Raw genomic sequence first — 20,072 nt, forward strand, 5'->3', positions numbered from 1 at the left:
AGGGCTGCATAAAGGTTATTGGCAGGCTGAAGCTGCAAGGTCACAGAAGGACAGAGTCTGGGCCTGCGGCTGGAGCAGACCCTACTGGATATTTTCATGACCACACTCCTAACTCTGGTCGGGTCTCTCCTAACCACACTCCTAACTCTGGTCAGGTCCCAGAAACTGAAGGAAGCTTCTTCCTCCAGCGAACTTAACTGAGAAGGCTTAACATCGTGCTCACTTTAAAGAAGAAATGCTTAAAGGAATTCCGTTTTTTATCACAGAGCCTATGTTGAAGTATGTATTTGGACCTGAGAGGCAATACACTAACTGACACAATGACTTATGTTCAAAGTCTTTAGGACTTTTGGGCTTTACAATTCATGAGACTGGGAGAATCTAAAAACCAATAAAATAATCTAACAATTTAAGTTTTTATAATGGGAAATACCCTGATCAGCTATATATGTCACTTGCAAATTTAAACATTCAGAAGGATATAAGTCTAAAGTGAAAGTCCTCCATACCACTCATTAACCAGAGATAAACACTTCTGTTTTTAAAGTTTTTTCTTTTTGGCTGGGTTGGGTCTTCGTCGCAGCACACGGGTTTTCTCTAGCTGTGGTGCGCGGGCTTCTCATTGCAGTGGCTTCTCTTGCTGCAAAGCGCGGGACCTAGGCGCGCTCATGGGCTCTAGAGCGCAGGCTCAGGAATTGTGGCGCACGCAGCGATAAACACGTTTGACAATCTGGTGTCTTTCCTTCCAGACTGCCAGCAAATAAACAAATATATGATTAGCACAAAAAGGATATCATGAGGACCCTTTCAAAACTGTTCTTACTTATACCTTTCTGAGCCAATATATTTGGAATTAACCTCCCCCCATCATCCTCTCCGCTCCCCCCCCGCCCCAACTCCAGACTCAAACTAAACCTTTGTTTTTCACACAGAGGTCCTCTTATTTCACTTGCACACGTGGAGTCTTCCGAGTCTCATCTGCCACAGCCGGCAACAGGTTACAGGGTCTCAGACTCCTCGGAGACTCACGAAGCACCGTTTACCAACTCCAAGCCCTCCCCTGACTCCTCTCTCAAGCGGCCAGCCGGTGACCCCCTTTTCCCCCACGCTGACTACAACCCCGCTGTTCCCAAAACCTCCAGCAAGCCTGGCGCCGCAGCCGCTCTAGGACCACGTGCCTCTCCGCCCCGCCCCTGGCCCCACCCAACTGGCGGGGCTTCGCCCACCAGGAACCACGCTGTCCTCCTCGCCCTGGGCTCCGCCCACTGTGAACTCACGCCGCTCACCCAACCCCGGATCCGCCTACGTCGCCCTGGCTCCACCCTCACGGGACCAGCACTGCGGGCCTCGAGCTCCGCCCACCTCGTTCCAAGCTTCGCACGCCGGGACTTTGCGTCACTCGCACCGCCCAGGCTCTGCCCAACAGGACTTGCCCCACCAACCCAGGGCAGCTCGCGTCCGCCCACTGACCACCAACACCCCCGCCCCCCGCCCCGGCTCCACCCTTCCGGAATCTGCAACGCGCGTCTCAAACTCCGTGCGCGGGGATCCTGCGCGCCCGCTCGCCCAGGCTCCGCCTACCCTGCCCCAGGCCCCACCACCCGGGGACGCCACCAGCGGCCTCGAGCTCCGCCCACTCCGTCCCGCGAACCCGCGTTGCGCGTAGTGCGCCGACGCCTTCGCCGAAGCCCGCCCGCGGGGCTGGTCCAGTCGGTCCGCCTCAGGTCTGTGCCGAGGCCCACCATGGAAGGGGACGTCTCCGCCGCCGCAGCCGCCCACTACCAGCCGGCCAGCCCCCCGCGGGATGCCTGTGTCTACAACAGCTGCTACTGGTGAGGGGGCGCGGGGCCGGCTCCCGGCATCTCCCTGGCCCGCTCGGCCGCGGCGTCGCAGCCGGGCCCCGCCTCTTCCCGGCCCCTCCCCGGGGGCGCTCGGGGCCTTGGCTGGCGAGTTTTCCGGTTTGAGGGGAGGAGGGAGCGGGAGTTGCAGCCCTTGTTCCTTGAGTCGAGCGTGGGCGTTTGGGTGGGTGAGTGGGTATTCGCCAGGAGTGGTAGGGTCGGTGGTGTGTTACTTCTGCCCGGCTCCTTTCCCTTGGACGTTTGTCAGCACATCTCAGGGCTTGGGCGGCCAGGAAGGGGAGTTGGAGGCGGAGGGTGGACCGCAGAGAGCCTTTGGAAATTATTCTGCTGAAGCCTGCGTGGTTTCACACTGATGTGAAGGTCATCTTAATTTTGGAAGAGAATGAAAGCGCAGAGATCTTACAGTAACATTCCCAAGATCACCCAGCTAATAGCAGCTTGTCAGGCCCTTTTGTACCAGAAACCAGGATCTGAACCGCCGTGTCGTCATTATAATAGTGATTACATTTACACGTAGCACTTGATATATGCCAAGCATTGTTCTGAGACGTTTATGTAAACGAAGTCATGTGAGCCCCACAGTTACACGAGGAGGTCGGTACTGTTGTCCCCATTTTAAAGGTGAGTACATTGGAGCACAGAGGGATGCAAGTAATTTGCCTAAGGCCACATAGCTTGTGAGTGAAGGAATGGGGATTTACACGCAGAGTTTGGCTCTGGAGTCCACACACTGTACCCCTGTCCTAGGCCACCTCTGTGGCTGAATCACCACTCTTATCTTGGTCCTTTTCACTCCCACACCTACCTTTCCCTTGCTTGAATAATGACTTCTAACCCCACTTTCCAGTCCCTGCACAAAAAACCTTAGAGCCCTCTAATAAAACTACCTTTCCCTCCTTCAGATGGTCACCAAACTGATGCTATGAAGAGCTCGCCATTTGTTCAGCTCTGACTGCATGTCAGGCCTAGTGCCAAGTATTTCCATCCATGCTTAGGAGATAGGTCTTTTGTTATTCTCCTCACGAAAAGACTGAGCCACAGAGAGGCCTGTTGTTTGCCCAAGGTCACACATCTAGCCAGTGGTGGTGCTGAACCTGGAACCTCTGCAATGGTGGGACCATGCTTCTTCTGCACTTTACTTCTGCCTTGTCTCTCACCTCAGTCCTGTTAGTTCTTGTCCCTAACATCCATTTATTGTTTTATTCATTCATTCAGTAAATGTTTATTGGAGCGTGTGATGCATGATTCTAGGCACTAGAGATACAGCAGTGAAGAAAATAGACATGTTCCCTGGTAAGATCTCATACTTCTTACATTTTGGTTGGGGGAAAGCAGACAAAACCAAGTTTAACCATGTTTGGGAGTGTTAAGTGCTATGAGAAACATAGAACAAGGTAAGGGATGATGACTCACTATATTATTAGGATATTTAAAGATTTTATTTATTTATTTATTTATTTATTACTCCAATAAAGATGTTAATTAAAAAAAAATCCCTAAGAAATTCTTTTGTATTCCAGAAACCACAAAAGGTATTATTTATAAAATGACATTTGAACAGAGGGCTGAAGAAAAAGAGGGCGGGAGCTTTGTGGATATTGGCAGATCATGCCAGGCAGGGGGAACAGCAGGTGCAGAGGCTCTCAGAAGGAAGCGTGCGAGAGTATTCTAGGAACGACAAGGAGGTCTCCACGATTGGAGTGGAGCAATCCGGTGGAAGAATAGGAGGAGGTGAATGTCTCTTTAATAGAACGTCTCCTTTTAGTTCCTTCAGCCATGGGCCAGACCCTCCTCAGCTGGCTGTTGGGGCCTGTTTCAGTCCTTCCTGACAAGCATCTCTGCCCAGCTCTCCACCAGCCCATTAGGTCTTTAACTTCAGCTGGCTTCACACTGCTCAAAGCCATTCTAAATTTGAACGTGCCAGAGAATCACCTGGAGCTTGTAAAACATGCAGATTTAGGGTCCTACCCCAGAGAGTCTGGATATGTGAGCAGCACGGTAGAGGAGTCTGAGTTTGGTCCATCAATCACATTTCAAGGAACTCAGGCCTAGACAATAAAGTCTGTCACCTGAGTGTAGCAAGCCGTCTGAAGATCTGGTCACCATCTGTTCCTTCGACCTCACTGTGAACCTGCCGTCTCTGCTCTACCCGAGGGTTTCTCAGCCTTGCCTCTGTTGACATTTTGAGCATGGAAATTCTTTGTTTGGGGGCCTATCCTGTGTATGGCAGGCTCTACCCACTAGATGCCCATACCACCCTCGCCCAGTCTATCACAACCCAAAATGTCACCAGACATTGCCAGATGTCCCCTGGGGGGCAAAATCGCCTCTCATGAAGAACCAGTGCTCTATCCTGTCTGAACACATCAGGTAGGTGCACCTTTCTACGTCTGCTCCTGCGGATGCTTCTAACTTGAAATAAATGCCTCCCCTCTACTGCTGTTAGCTTCTGTCAGATGTTACTTATCTTTTAAGACCCAGCTTAATGATAATAGTGGAAGCCAGTGTTTGTGTGGCTCTGTGCAGTTTGCAAAGCATTTTTGATTCTGTTGTAATTGTTTTGGATTTTTTCAAACATTTGTTGAGCACTTGCTGTGTGCTAGGGATTCTCCCCTTCTGCATGCTTCTCTGACCTCAGCCCATCACCGTTAACCCTTGCAGAATCCCAGCCCTAATACTGCTTTGTCAGCATTTCTGCTACCCAAATAATCAACTGACAGCCTGGAGCATTATTATTATCACCCACTTTTTTTTTTTTTTTTTTAACCAGTTAAATGAGTTCCAGGACTCACACCCGATCCAGGGCACTTTCTATTCCAACAGTGGCTCCCAGCATTTCCAAGGATAAGGCCCTTTTATTTTTATTAGCATCAAAAGTCTCATATGGAGGAGATCCTCCTCCATAATATTAATTGTACTCTTGAAAAAAAAAGTCGATAAAAAGGGACTACAAATTCAGTAACTCTTATGTTTAATTTTAGTTTTTCTCTGTGTAACATTCACACATACTTGAAAAGTGATAGCAGAGTATGTCCAAGCTACATGTGTATTCAGCCTACCACTAGTGCTTGTGGTACACATGGATTCAAGAACTTTTTGGATTAACCCTGTGCCCATTCTTGGGAGGGGGAAGGGGAGCACCAAGGAGCACCCACTGATCTATACCTCCTCCATCTTCCCGTGTCCCTCAGAATTAATGACTCCCTCCTCTATGTTTGCTCTATGCATCTTTTATGGCCTTTATGATGCTTACTTATTTATGGATCTGTATGGCTCCTCTCAACGTCTGTGAGCTCTAATTTATCATTACATCTTCCAGGCACTTAGCACAGTGCTTTGTACATCACAGGCTCTTTGTGGTCAACTCTCCAAAATGTCTATAGGATGGGCAGACAAATGTTTTCTCAAAACTTGGTCTGAGAACATCCAGATTAAAAAAATTTTAGCTACTACGTGTTACATGTCATATTGAAACAGTAAAATTTTGTTACTCCGTGCTACACATCCTGTAGAATTAGTAGCAATCTCCTGTTGGTACCTCTACCACCATTTTTTTCTGTGAAGGTTTCTTAGGTGTTTTAGGGAAAAACAAAATCATAGAAAAATACAGACGCTCAACTTCGGTACTTTAAGCCTAGTTGTATGGAGCGTTGAGACAGGTGGACAAGAGCAAGACTGAAGGGAAAGTGTGTCTTTCCACAGGAAGGTGCCAGTCCTCAGTGCCGTTTGTGTCTTGCCTCATTTTCAGGTAGCATGGTGTAGGTGGCTGGAAATTAGGTTTTGACAAATTGAGTCAGTTGTGTGAGCAAGGTGTTGGTGTAGCTCATTTTGAGCAGAGGTGCTGTGTGACTCATTAGAAGAAGACAGGACCCCAAAGCCTGGGCTGTGAAAACTGCCAGGAGTGACTGGGCTTGCCCATGCTGGAGTGTGGCTACCAGTGTGGCTTGGTTTGATGCACTGGACATTGCTTTACTTGGAGGGTTCTACCACTGCTTCAGATAGCTGAAGGCCTCTCATATAGAAGAGATTCATCTGGGGCAGAAGTATAAGGAAGGTGGATTTCAGTTCAGTATGAGGAAGAACTTTCTAAAAGTCAGGACCTCTTCCATACCGGAGAGGCTCGGGGAATACCACTCACAAGGGGCTCCCTCCAAAAGAATTCCTGGACATACCACATCGCTGTCCCGATCCTTTCCAGTCAGGAGTCCTCCTACAAAATACCCATCCTGCCCCATTCCAAAGAGGAGTAGGAAACCAATGTGAACTAAGATTTCTTGAGTGTTTATGATGTGATTATGCCCATTTTACAGAGGAGAAAAGCAGACACTCAGGAAGGTCAAGATGTCCAAAACTTCTTACCTTGTGAGTGGCTGAGTTGGAGTTCCAGCTGTATCTCAAGTCCCTGGACTCAAAGCTTACAGAATATTGACATAGCATTTGAGTAGTTTATTAAATGCCTCCATACCCTAGTACTGCTGACAGAGGTAACGAGCTCTGCGTGTGCAGAGGGGTCCACGCACAGTTTAGGTTGGTAACAGCTTGCTGGGGATTTATTTTTTATTTATTTATTTTTTTAAAGCTCTTTATTTTTTTATTTTTAATTTATTTTTGGCTGTGTTGGGTCTTTGTTGCTGCGCGTGGGCTTTCTCTAGTTGCGGTGAGTGGGGGCTACTCTTCGTGGCGGTGCACGGGCTCCTCATTGCTGTGGCTTCTCTTGTTGCGGACCATGGGCTGTAGGCGTGTGGGCTCAGGAGTTGTGGCTCGCAGGCTCTAGAGCGCAGGCTCAGTAGTTGTGGCACACAGGCTTCGCTGCTCCGCAGCACGTGGGAATCTTCCCGGACCAGGGATCAAACCCGTGTCTCCTGCATTGGCAGGCGGATTCTTAACCACTGCGCCACCAGCAAAGTCCCTTGCTGGGGATGTTTTTGAGAAGGTTCAACTGTTAGCCAGTTGTTGGATGAGATGGTGTTTCAGGTCTCTACCAATTTTTTAAAATGTCATTATCGTCTTTTGTTCAAATTTGAAAGACATAGAGTGCTCTTCCTTAATTATATTGATTAAACAATTACTTTATTTCAGTGAAGAAAATATTTGGAAGCTCTGTGAATACATCAAAAACCACGACCAGTATCCTTTAGAAGAGTGTTATGCTGTCTTCATATCTAATGAGAGGAAGATGGTAAGTTGGGGAGTGATTGTGGAAATTTAAGATTACATTAGAAGCTAAATAGACCATGGGTTTAGCACTGTTCTAAAATGTGCTTTATAAAATACAGCAACATTTTAAAGTTTGTTTTTGAATGAGATTTTTTTCCTACCAGGACATGGTTGAGTTAGTAGAGCTTAGTCCCTTACTTGCAGGTAAGGAAATATGTGATGGTATGTTTATGCAAATAAAATCCACTTTCTTTAGGTATTAAGTTAGAGCTTTTTAAATTAAACTTAATGTTTAAATTAAGTTAGAGGCACATATTCTCAGGTTTGAAGTAAAGGTTTCTTTGTTTCTGAAGTTTTAATGGAACTGTAGTAAACTTCTATGAAGTATTAAGAAAAGTAAGCTCTTAATATTTTGTAAAGCACTTTTGCGAGCATCATCTTGTTTGACCCCAGTGGAAACCCTGTGAAGTAGACAAGGTCCAGACAGCTGTCTCCGTTTTATAGATGAGGAAATAGAGACTCAGGGAGGTCCCATGAATAATTAAGTGGGAAAGCAAGATTTGAACCTGCCAGGAATTCCAATTCCTAGTTTAGGTCTCTTTCTACTCTCCAGAAAACATCTTGTAATTAATTATTGCTCCTTCATTGTTAAGGACACTTGGAAGGATTTGGATTTCTTCTTATCCATTCATTCTTTCACCTTGATTGTTGGTTGCCTAGAAATATTTTATTTTTCGTGTATGTATTGCTTTAAAGAATTTAGTAGTGGTTTAACTGAAGTTGTGGCTTAGGAGAGTTATTGTATTTTGTAGATACCTATCTGGAAACAGCAGGCAAGACCTGGAGATGGACCTGTGATCTGGGTAAGATGGTCAACACAGCTTCTGATGCAATAGTACTTGTAATCCATGAGTGGTCTTTATGTTTTGGTAGAGCAGAAATGATGGGGCAGTAAAGACTGTGATAATTATTAATAATTTGACTTCTTGATGATAGATGTTATTTGGTTTAAGGTAGAAGCACTTATGGGCATGTTTTCTTTTAATTTTGAAACTATTATAGGAATGATTTTAAATGGCTGATGTAGCAGATATATTTGTTATCTAGACTCTTGTCTATTTAGCACTGGAAGGAACTTGAGCAGTATCTAGTCCAGCTGCACAGTAGAATTATCCAGAGACTGTTAAAAATACAGGTTTCTGGGAATTCCCTGGCAGTCCAGTGGTTAGGACTCAGGGCTTTCACTGGCAGGGGCCTGGGTTCAATCCCTGGTCGGGGAGCTGAGATCCTGCAAGATGTGCGACATGGCAGAAAAAAAAAGAAAAAAGAAAAAAAAAAATACAGGTTTTTGATCTAGTCGATGTAGAGGTTCAGGAATTAGTGTTCTTAGTAAACTTCTGAGTGAACATGACTGGCATTTGGAAAACATGGGTCTGCTTCAGCCCCTTCATTTTTCAGGTGAAGAAACAAGCCAAGAAAGGCATAGTGAATAGCTCAGGGTCATTTAACTGATCATTGTCAGGGCTGGGTCCTTTCCAGTACACATCCATATGTCACCTTAAACTGGTCCCTTGAAGAATGGAATTGTTTATGCTAAGAAACATGAAGATAAAGTAAAACTCCATTCATGATAATGCAACAAACATCAGGTTTCTGATGCTTATTTAGAATAAGATATCATTTGAATTGGCTTCATTCATTTACTTAACATATGTTTATTGAGTGCCTCTTATATGCCACGCACAAAATAGACTGAAATCCTCGGCCTCGTTCTCTTGCTTCCTTCACCAGCAGGGGATCCGCTGCTCTAACATTGAAGCCCAAATCCAGTAGTGTTGGGTTAGGAGTGCAGGCTGAGTCGGACACATTGGGGTTAAACCCCAGTCCTCCCATTGGTGGGCTGTGTTAGCTGGACAGGTTATTTACGCTCTTTCTTCGGTGTCTTTCTCTGGTCACTGGAGGCTTTGGTGAGAGAATGCATTTGAAGCATTGTCCTGGTATCTGGTACCAGTGCTGTAGAAGAGTTAGCTATTATTGTTAGCAGAGCTACAATAACCCCAGTTGCGGACTGTCCATCTGCCCTAGCAGTCATGCCCATTGCTGAAGTGCTCAGCTGATTTTGAGTCACGGTCTTGCTTCCTGTCTTCAGGAAACTCACAGGGAAAGGACCTGTCCCCCTTTACACAGCAGCTCATGGTGGCTCAGGGTGGGGAACCTTGTTTCAGGAAGTGTCCCCACAGATTTTCTATGTGGAGTAAGTCTCTGGCAGATTGATCTGGGTCTCACTGCTGTTCTGTTGCAGGGAATGGGTAGGCTTCCCTAAGTGGGTAGAGGCTCGATCCCCGAAGGAACAGATCACTTTCTAAGTGGACATCCCTGCCTCTAGCCCCACTGGGTCTTTTCCAGGCATTTGGACAAGCTCTGTACCCAACTCAGAGAGTGAGGCTATTGCTGGAATCTGCATTCCTTGGTTCCCCATCTCTGCCACGAAGGTGACTCCTAGTTGAGGCCTGCTTTCCCTCTCGAGTTCACCAACCATCTGTTATGTAGGAATATGGACCCGAGCTAACCAGAAGGATATTCCTTGTTTATGCCTTTTCCTCTCTTTTTTTTTGGGGTTGTGCCTTGTTCCCTGGTCTTAGTTCCCCGACCAGGGGACGAACACATGCTCCCTGCAGTGGAAGTGTGGGATCTAAAACACTGGACCGCCAGGGAAGTCCCTGTTTGTGCCTTTCCACAAGTTGTGTCCTCCTTCTGGGAAGCTCTCCCCTTCAGGCAAGAGGCAGTGACGGCAGCCTTTCCTCAGTGAAACGCTCCTTAGCAGTTGCCTGCCTTTTCCTCCCCGCCCACCCCGCCTTGGTTGGCTTTTTATAAGGCTGATTATTTACATAGTAGTCTCATTAATTCTGTCAGTAATACTGTGAGTAACACTGTGAGGTAAACACCACAGTTATCTCCGTCCTATAGAGGAGGAAGCTGGCTGGTGGTGGGGCTGAAGCTAAGCCAGGTGGCCCCGCTTCAGGTGCCCTTGCCTGCGTGCTCTCCCACCTCCGCTGAATTACCTCATCATCTCGCTGGTCTGCAGCCGTTGACTTGTGTTTCCCACTCGCTTCTCTAGGAACTCCTTGAGGGTAAGGACCTATCTTTCTCATCTTTGTATCTGTATTTTAATAGCATGGTTTCCCACAAAAAAATAGGGAGTACATATTTCCAAAAGAACTGTAATAAAGGGTAGAAGACGTCAAGAGAGAAACAGATTTTGGATACGGCGGAGACTACTTCTGGCAGGGGTGGGAGAAGATCAAAGATGGGCTCATGGGGAAGAAAGCATCTGAGCCGGAGCTTGAGTGATAGATGTGCGGAGAGCGGAGGAGAAGGTGGTGCAGATGGAGCCGAGTAACGTGAGCACGCCTGGGGGAAGGGAGTCGTGGACTGTTACCGGGGGAGCGGCGCTTAGTTCATGTATCTGGAGGGTAGGATGCGTTAAGGGGAGGACAGGGAATAAGCTTTCATTTCTGATGCTATTCTGCTTTCTAAGATAGAACTGGAGCCAAAGGAAGCACTTTCGGCTCTGATGGTGCAACATCTCCAGTCTCAATTATGTTCCCCACCTCACTGGGTCAAATGAAACATCGTTTGAGAAAGTGCTTTGTAAGCTCTGAAGTACTAGAAATGTAAGATGGTATTTCTGACATTGTATTAATGTGATTGAACTTTTTATCTCGCAGTGCTGTTCTCTGTGAGCGCGTTTTTCTTCTGAGGAGCTCTAAGCATCACACTGCCCTCATGTCCATTGATAAACCTCCCTGACGTCCCTTCCAGCCCTTAGCTGGTTGGGGCAGTGCCCCATGTCCGGGAGTGAGAGTGAGAATTCACATGTGTGCTGGGACCCAGCTGTGCAGGAGAAGCTCTCTGTATTCTTCTTCCTTAATGGCTACAGATTAGGACTTGGCTGACTTAAAAACAATAACAACCACATTTTAAAGTCCTTCCCCTCTCCAGGCTCACCTCAAGCTGTCCCCTTTGTTAATGGTTTGGAGAATATCCTTGTAGACTTGTTTCTCTGTACTCATATGCATGCATGTGTACTTCTGAATGCACATGTCTGTCTTTATATACACGTAAATTTAAAAAATAATGTATAATACATAATCTGCAATTTGCTTTTTCCATCCAACTGTGTAACATGGACTTAGTCCAATTTCCACAAAAATTTACCTACTTCTCTTTAGCAGCTGCGTAGGACTCCATCCTATGGCTGCATCGTGGTTTGTTAACCATTCCCCTCTTGGTGGACTTCTGGTTGTGTCTGAATTTTCAGTGTTATAAACAGTGCTGCAGAGATTTTCTTTGTTTATATACCTTTACATGCATGTGGCCATACTTCTATAGGCTGGATCCCTAATGGTAAAATTGCTGGATCGAAAGGTGAACATTTAATGTACATGAGCATTTCCACTATTTGACTGTTCCCTGTTGCTGGACATTTGGTCTGTTTTCAGGCTTTTGTGTTTGCTTTATTTTGCTATTATAAGGAGGACTGTCTTAGTCTTGTATATTTTTTTTGTTTGTTTTTAAGGCTTCAACTTTATTTTTTTTTTAAGATTTATTATTTATTTTGTTTATTTTTGGCTGTGTCGGGTCTTAGTTGCGACACGTGGTATCTTTTTTATATATATATATATTTTTTTAATTTTATTATTTATTTATTTATGGCTGTGTTGGGTCTTCGTTTCTGTGCTAGGGCTTTCTCTAGTTGCGGCAAGCGGGGGCCACTCTTCATCGCGGTGCGCGGGCCTCTCATTATCGCGGCCTCTCTTGTTGCGGAGCACAGGCTCCAGACGCGCACGCTCAGTAATTGTGGCTCACGGGCCTAGTTGCTCCGCGGCATGTGGGATCTTCCCAGACCAGGGCTCGAACCCATGTCCCCTGCATTGGCAGGCAGATTCTCAACCACTGCGCCACCAGGGAAGCCCACGTGGTATCTTCGTTGAGGCATGTGGGATCTTTTCTTGGGGCACGCGGGCTTCTCTCTAGTTGTGGTGTGCGGGTTTTCTCTCTCTAGTTGTGGTGCACGGGTTCCAGAGTGCATGGGCTCTAGTTTGCGGCACGCGGGCTCTGTAGTTGAGGCGCGCGAGCTCAGTAGTTGTGGCGCGCGGGCTTAGTTGCCCTGCAGCATGCGGGATCTTAGTTCCCTGACCAGGGATTGAACCCACGTCCCCTGCATTGTAAGGTGGATTCTTTACCACTGGACCACCAGGGAAGTCCCTTGTATCTGTATTTGATGATATATATGCATTATTACTGTAACCTTTGAATACACCATCATAAGGTAACCTGGTTAACTTCAGCAACTTTTACTTCTAGGATTACCATGTTGTCTTGCTTCATGTTTCAAGTGGAGGACAGAGCTTCATTTATGACCTTGACACTGTTCTGCCATTTCCCTGCCCCTTTGATACTTACGTGGAAGATGCCTTTAAGTCTGATGAGGACATCCATCCACAGTTCAGAAGGTGAGGAAATTCAGGGTGGATTTACCTACTTTCTGAAGTTGGACCTTGACAATTAGACAGCGTTACTTTGTGTGTTTGTTCTTGCATTGGTTTTGTAAAGATCACTTGTCTTGGCTTCACCATTGAGTTGATGTTTGAGAATCATGTGCTCTACAGAAGATTCAAAATGTTTTAAAGTTTTAAAGGTTGTCCGTTGTATAAAAGTTTGGCAGTCTTTAAAAATTTGTGTGATGAGATCCAGAACATTTTCTAACAGTCGTTTTGGGGATTTCTCTCATACTCTTCGTTTTGGGTGGGTGGGTGGTGGGGTGGCGGAGCTGGATGCCTGGTGATGACAGAAGTCTGAGGGCTGAGACGGCAGCACCTGGAAATTACGCCCTTTGCCCCTCATATATACACTGAGTAAGTAAAGGCAACCGGGTATACTTCCATGCCTTTGTAGTTTGGGATTTCAGCTGATCATTTCTCATGGCATCTTTAACAGGTATTAAAGCTACATATATATTTGTGTATCACTAATAGTACAAAAATGCCTGTCTAGTTTTGTGCATGTCATAGAAAATGAGTCTATATGAGAATTGAGTTAGAATTTCAACTGTGATATAAACGAATGTTGGTTTATGTACAGGAAATTTAGAGTGATCCGCGCAGATTCCTATTTGAAGAACTTTGCTTCTGACCGATCTCACATGAAAGACTCCAGTGGGAACTGGAGAGAACCTCCTCCATCATATCCCTGCATTGAGACTGGAGGTGAGCCAAGGACGCCCTCTCACAGGGGTTGCCCATCACTGTGCAGATGAGCGTGGCCCCTTAACCAGGGACAAGAAGCGCATTGTTCTTCGGGTAAGACTCCCTGAGTGGTGAGAGGTAAGAGGGAGTGTAGTTCTTATATTTATCAGATGCAGAAATGAAGGCACAGGGAGCAGGACCGGAAGGTGCCAGAACTCATGGGAGAGGAAAGGCGTGAGGGAGCCGAACCACGACCCCGTTGCCGGAGTGTTGGGTGTACCTGCTGCTCGCGCCCTGGACTTGGGGAGATCTGTGTGTTTGTGCCACTTAACGGTGGGACTGGTAGCGCCTTGCCGTGGTGGGTGTCACGTGATGGTGAAGGAAATCCCCAGTGCATCTTTGGGATATGTGAAATGTCGTTTCACTGGCTCTGTGACAAAATCTGCATTAGAAGGAGGTGAGAGCTAGCAGGTTTTATTGCCCCACTCATGTCATTTATGTGCTTTCTCGAGACTTAAGTAGGTAAAGGATTCTTCACCGTGTTACTATTGTTTGGCATTCACCTGAGTTGGAAACATTATTTATGGTGGGAATTAATTCGCAACGTTGCCATTTATTGGTGAAACATCCCCTCACAAGGATGATACCGTCTGAGTGAAAATGCTCTGTAAGCCGTTAAGGATGCCAGAAAAATAGGACATTAGTGTTCAGAGTTCAGCACGGAAGAAAGTAAAAAATATATTTGGTGTATTTGAAGTGAGTGAACACTGAAAGAGGATTCCAACTCTGATTTTTGAGGCTCTCTGTGAAAAGCTCTCATGATTTTTAAAGTTTATATTGGAGTTACTTTGGGTTCACCAACCTGGTTCCCAGCCTCAGCATTAGAATTGGGATAGCTCAGGTCAGGAAAGGGCATCATGGGTCTTGCTTTCAGTCTCACAAACCCTGCTACACGACATGGTCTGGACAATGCTTGCACGGCTCCCCGTTTCTCTTTTACACGTGAGCACTAACGCAGAGCCTGACACGTCGTGGACCTTCAGTAAACACCACCTTGTCAGCCCCGGTCGTTCCTTTGGGTTTTAATGACTACTTCCCAGGAGGTGCCTAGCAAAGGTGCCAGGCTTTGTGCCAACCCCTTCACGTCTTATTTACACTTACTCTTCACTTGGTAGACGCGCACTGGAGCGCGTGAAGGTTCAGCCCTCCGCCTGCCCCCGGTGCCCAGCTGGAAGGAAGTAGGCTCCGTTAGTACCCTGTGCTCAGGAGCGGGGAGCGTGGTATCTTTCTTTGCCTTCTATGTAACTAGCTCATCAGGGGCCTCCTGAGGTTGACATTGGGACTCAAAGGAATCTGCTCTGAATGTGGGGTAAACATACTGGTTTCTCGTGTAGTAATTTAACCACATGTTCATGGTCTCTCGTGTGGTAAATCCATTACTTCAAGCCCTGTATTTATCAAAGGAATGTATTTGAAGTTAGGAGACAGGGGAATTACCTTTAGCTAGTTAGTATTGCTTTGTAAAAACAAAAAAAGGTTAAAAAAGAAAAAAAAATGGTTCAAGAGGACATCAAACTTTAAACTGATGCAGCTTTGTTTTTTTCATAGCAGCTTTCCTTGGTCCCCTGCATTTAGTTCTGGAATTGGCCTTTAGGGCTTAAAATTTAGTACATTTGATGTGTTGCACATTACAATTAAGCCTATACATTTAATAATTTTGGTGGTCATGTGTCTGCAGGCCCACTATTTTCAATTCAGCATTTAGTGTATTTTAAATAAAGGAACTCTTTTTTTTTTTCCTCCCCTCCCTGAAAAAAGAAGGAAACGGAGATTCACAGTCTTGTATCCTTGCTCTGAAGGCTCAGTTCCAGTACCAGCCACAGATGGTTCAGTTCTTAAGGACATTTCCCAAGTCTTGGGCTGAGTTACAGGGTCTACCATATTTGTCCCCTTCTCTTTCTGAGCCCTTTGCTGCCTTTTGTCCGCATTTACCTCGCATCTCCTTGTCTCAGATGACCTGTTATAGTAACACTGGCTAATTTGAGCCCAGCTGGAGGACCAGTGTTATGTAAACAGAAATGTTGTAGTGCCTCTTGGGGAGATTATAGGCAAGTGCTGATTTGTTATACGTTGATCTTTAAAAATTAAAAAAATTCTTATTTTTATATGTTATTAGGTAATGAATGCCTGCAGATCGTAATCATCTTTTATTTACTTACATTAAAAAGCCCTAGAAAATGAATACAGTTGTATTTCAGAAGTTGAGGTTTCCTTTAGCCATTTGTTAAAGATTTTAGCTGACTTACATGGAGTCTGGCATCTACCCCAGGTAAGCAAGAATTTTTGCCCCGTCTCTCCTGGGAGGCGCCTCTTTTTCCTTTATTTTGGATTCCTTGGTCATCGTGCATCCCTGGCTCTCTGATGACTTCAACAGAAGTCCTGCTTTTGCTGATTATCTAGCTTTTCTTGTTGTAAGGGTGGGAGTGACTCTGTTTCTGGTTTTCTGTATCCTAAGTGCTTACCTTCATTTTTGAAAGATATATTTGTTGGGTAATGTGTGCTAGTTTTACATGTTTTTTCTTTCAGTTTTTTAAAGGTGTCTCTCTCTTGTTCTCTGCTTGCTTAGTTTCTGATCAAGGAGCATGCCATTGTTCTTGTGTTTGTTTCTCTAAATGTAGTGTGTGTTTTTTCCCTGCTCTGGCTGCTTTTTAAGGTTTTTCTCTTTATCTCAGCAATTTGGTTATGATGGACTGTAGCATAGTTTTCTTTAGGCTTATTCAACTTGGTTTAAGATTCTTAGATAGGTGGATTTATAGTTTTCATCGAATTTGGAAACATTTGGCCATTATTTCTTCAAATATTTTTTCTGACCCCTCCCCCTTTTTAAAAAAAATTCTTGTCCTTCTCCTACGCGTATGTTAGATGGCTTGTTACTTCTCTTAGGTCAATGATGTTCATTTTTTTTCCAGACTTTTTCTGTATGTGCTTCATTTTGAATAATTATTTTGTCTGTAAATTTATTGATCTTTTCTTCTTCATTAACTAATTTGCTGTTAATCCCATCCAATGCTTTTTTTTTTTTCATTGTACATATTTTATTTTTTCATCTCTAGACATTCCATTTGGGGCTGATTTAATATCTTCCATTTCCCTCTTTGTCATGCTCATGTTTTACTCTACCCTTTTGAGTATACGGAGCATGTTTATAATAGCTGGTCCTTGTCTGTTGATTCTGTTATCTCTGTCGTTTCTGTCTGTGAATGTTGATTGATTTTTCTCCTGGTGTTGAGTCATATTTTCCTGTTTCTTTGTGTGATTCGTAATACTTGGTTGGGTGCCGGGCTTTGTGAATTTGAGGTACTTTTAAAAACAATGTTGGGTTTGCTTCTGGCATGCACTTAAATTCCCGGGGGTCAGCTGGATCCTTTCAGGGCTTGGTTTTAGGCTTTTTTAGTGCAGGTTCAAAGCAGCCTTTCACCCAGGGCTAATTTAGCCCCACTGCTCTGGTGTGACCCTTCTGAGGATTCTACCAAGTGCCCATGTGTTATGAGTTCTCTCTACCCTGGCTGGTGGGGACCGTGGAAGTTCTGGGAGTTATTAGACTGACTGCTTTTTGGTGCTTCTTTCCTGGCCTCATGAGATTAGTCCTTAACCAAAGACTTAAGGGTAGAGGAGTGAGTTCCCTCTGCAGAAATCCGGGACACTCTCTGCATAGTTCTCTCCTCTCCCACACTGTGTCCCTCACATGTAGCTGCCAGGCCCTCCTGAACTTGGATCTCTGTCTTCCCATCAGCGGGAAACTCCCATGCTGTTTGTGTCCCTGCCTCAGTGCTGTGGTCTGGAAACAGCCCCCCGGGCAGTGAGCTGGAGGGATCCTACAGCTCCTGCCCTTGTTTCTCTTTTCTTAGCAGTCAGTCGTGTGTTGCCCACTGTCTAGTGTCTGGAAACAGTCGCTAAATATATTTTGTCCACTTTTCTGACAGTCTATGGTGGAAGTGCAGTTCCCATAACAGTTCTTTGATGAGTAGAAGCATCTCTGTACACACTTAAAAATTTGTAGTATGGAAAATTTAAATCATATACAAAACTAGGCAGAACAGTATATTAGACTTTCAACAGTTATCAGCTCACGGCTGATATCCCATCCACGTATATCCCATCCACTTTCCCCCTTCTTGTATTATGTTGAAGCAAATTCCAGATATTATATCCTTTCACCTCTAAATATTTCAGTATGAATCTCTGAAATATAAGGATTAGTTTAAAAAATATATGACCACAATGCCATTATTGCATCTAAAAAAATTAACAATAATTCTTTAAAATCAACCTATATCTCTGTAGTCAGTGTTGAGATTATCGCAGTTATCTCATGAAGTCATAATCTTTTTTCATGTAGTTTGTTCATTTGAATCAAGGTCCAGATACAACCCCCCCATCGTGCTTGGTTGGCATGTCTCTTTAGAGTCTTTTTTAATATGTAGAGATTCCTAGTCCCACGCTCTGTTTTTTTTTTTTTCCTTGTAATTTATTTGTTGAAGAAATGAATCTGGGAGAAACGGTCTGGATTTTCCTGATTGTATCTCTTTTTTATCCTCTGTATTTCCTATAAATTGGCAGCTGTATCCAGTAAACTGGCAGTTTGCTTATTTATGCATTTTTTCATTTAACTTTTTATTTTGAAATAACTTTAGACTGCTAGGGAATTGGTTAAAACGGTACAGAGAGCTCCTATATACCTCTTACTCAGATTCCAGGGGGATCTGAGAAAACCATAGTGTAATTATCTAAATCAAGAAAATAACAAATCAGTATGAAAATATTGACACAGTACTGTTAACTTATAGACCTTACTTAAATTTTGTAACTTTTCCCCCTATTTCTGTTTTCTGGTCCAGAATCTAACCCAGGATATTACATGTAGTTGTCATGTCTCCTCATCTCATTCTCCTTCAATCTGTGACTATTTATTTATTTTTATTTTTATTTTTTTTCTTTACAACTTTTACCCTTTTGAAGATACTGGTCATTGACTATGTATAGTGTCCCTCTGTTTGGGTTTGTGTGATGTTTTGTCATGATTAGATTGATGTTATACATTTGAGACAAGAATACCAGAGAAGTGATATTGACCCCTTATGAAACATTTGAACAATTTTCCCTACTTTTGGTCTTCTGGGTTGTTTTATTGCTGTTAAGCCAGAATTGTGCTTTCAGTGGACATTTCTTTCATGTATTTTTGTAGATTCCAAAATGAACCTGAATGATTTTATCAGTATGGATCCTGAGGTAGGATGGGGAGCCGTCTACTCACTGTCTGAATTTGTACATCGGTTTGGCAGTCAGAACTACTGAAATTGACCTCTGGATGTAGTGCCATGGAGAAATTCTAGGACGTGAACAATCCACCCCTTCATCTGAGACAGCAAACATTATGGTACATTTGGCTTGGAATTATGCTTTCCTCTTTTAATTCAATTGAGTTGAAGCATTAGTGAACAGAAGAATAAATAGAAACAGTTTCTTTTTGGTGTGTCAGGTTGAAACTTGATGTAGTTGCTCAGATATTCCTACTGCTCATTTGTTAAAAAATGTGAAGACTTAACGCCAGTAATTGTTATGATAAATGTGTGGACTTTGCGTCTGTTTTGGATGGTTCGTGTCTCTCCAGCTATACTGTAAGCTCCTTGAGGGCAGGGCTGTGGCCCGTTGCTCTGTGAATCTCTAATGCCCATAAAAGGTGCCCATAAAATGTTTGCTAGTGACTGTGCTGCTGCCTGAAGAGGGCTGACGTTGTGAGCTCAATCAGCAATAAGTATTAGTCTTTCTGGACCATTCATTCTGTTCTTAGCAAAGATTGCAGCCCTCTCAGGCTTAAGTGTTGTTTGGCCTATTTATATATGTTTTTAAATAAAATTGACCTAAATTAATTTTGTTTTGAAGATTTTGTGTCCCTCTTTGATAATCTGGGATACCCAAGAATGTCTCAATTATAGATGGGAACCGTTGCTTTAAAATACATTGATCAGTCTTCCTTCCTGAAGATGTTTTGGAAATTTGGCTTTCATCATATAATTCCAGATAAAAGATGTTTGGTATTAAACCAGCATATAGCACTAGCTCTCATTCACGTCCTCCATGGTTCTGTTGTAAAAATGAGCAAATTTCTTATAACAGGGCTGCGCAAACTTTTGCTCTTAGATGAGTCTTCTGCTTACTCAGAAACTTCCATTCAAATCCTCTGCCTTGTGCTCTGGAGGGACACCTGCAGTCATTTCCTCAGGAGTCAGTCAGTCAGTCAGTCAAAGGAAAGACCATATATCCGTTTGGCTCGGCTGACCTGGAAGATGCTGGGAGAAAGTGAATCAACTTCGGTAAGAGGAATACAAATACAACCTAAATTATTTTTATAATTTAGAGTTAAATATAGACCCTAAACTTAGGTAACTTTGTTGAGTTTCAGATGGTCATTTAAAAAGTATGTGACTACAATAAAGAAGATAGATTTTGGCAGGTTGTACCACAGAAATACTTTGCCCTGAGCAAAAAGAATTCAGAGACCCCAAAGGATTGTGATCTGATTTACAAATTGCATTTTTTGGAGCTTTGGTTTTTGTTTTTTTTTTTCTCCTGCCAATTTATGAGCAGGTTTCCAATCTGGTATTCAAAATTATGTCTAGTGCAGACCAGTCAGACAATCTTGTGTGTGTAAGTTTGAACTTTCCAGCCACCTTGCCTTGAAATTGAAAACCCCCTACTTCTAATCAGTGTGATGAGCGAGGTTTATAGTTACGTTAACATATCCAGT

General features: G+C 44.2%; 1 protein-coding gene across 2 annotated transcripts; it reads left to right on the top strand.

The window, feature by feature from the left end:
• The first annotated feature begins 1,518 nt into the window (after window positions 1-1,518).
• Window positions 1,519-19,189, top strand: NTAQ1 (N-terminal glutamine amidase 1). 2 transcript variants are annotated; one of them, XM_061172282.1, is made up of 6 exons: window positions 1,519-1,832; window positions 6,939-7,038; window positions 7,829-7,879; window positions 12,384-12,532; window positions 13,161-13,285; window positions 18,510-19,189. In XM_061172282.1, the coding sequence occupies exons 1-6, from the start codon at window positions 1,744-1,746 to the stop codon at window positions 18,617-18,619; spliced, it is 624 nt and encodes a 207-aa protein (XP_061028265.1). In that variant the 5' UTR covers window positions 1,519-1,743; the 3' UTR covers window positions 18,620-19,189. The 2 variants fall into 2 exon arrangements, with proteins under 2 accessions (XP_061028265.1, XP_061028266.1); XM_061172283.1 differs by lacking the exon at window positions 18,510-19,189 and adding an exon at window positions 13,435-13,740.
• The last annotated feature ends 883 nt before the right edge of the window (window positions 19,190-20,072 follow it).

The sequence above is a fragment of the Eubalaena glacialis genome, chromosome 17, assembly GCF_028564815.1.
Source record: "Eubalaena glacialis isolate mEubGla1 chromosome 17, mEubGla1.1.hap2.+ XY, whole genome shotgun sequence".
In the NCBI taxonomy this organism is placed as follows: domain Eukaryota; kingdom Metazoa; phylum Chordata; class Mammalia; order Artiodactyla; family Balaenidae; genus Eubalaena; species Eubalaena glacialis.

Excerpts from the sequence above, each read along its gene's own strand:
- NTAQ1 (XM_061172282.1), top strand. The coding sequence starts at position 1,744 with ATGGAAGGGGACGTCTCCGCCGCCGCAGCCGCCCACTACCAGCCGGCC. Across the intron at positions 12,533-13,160 it reads ATCCATCCACAGTTCAGAAG|GAAATTTAGAGTGATCCGCG; the intron begins GTGAGGAAATTC and ends GTTTATGTACAG. Across the intron at positions 13,286-18,509 it reads TCCCTGCATTGAGACTGGAG|ATTCCAAAATGAACCTGAAT; the intron begins GTGAGCCAAGGA and ends GTATTTTTGTAG.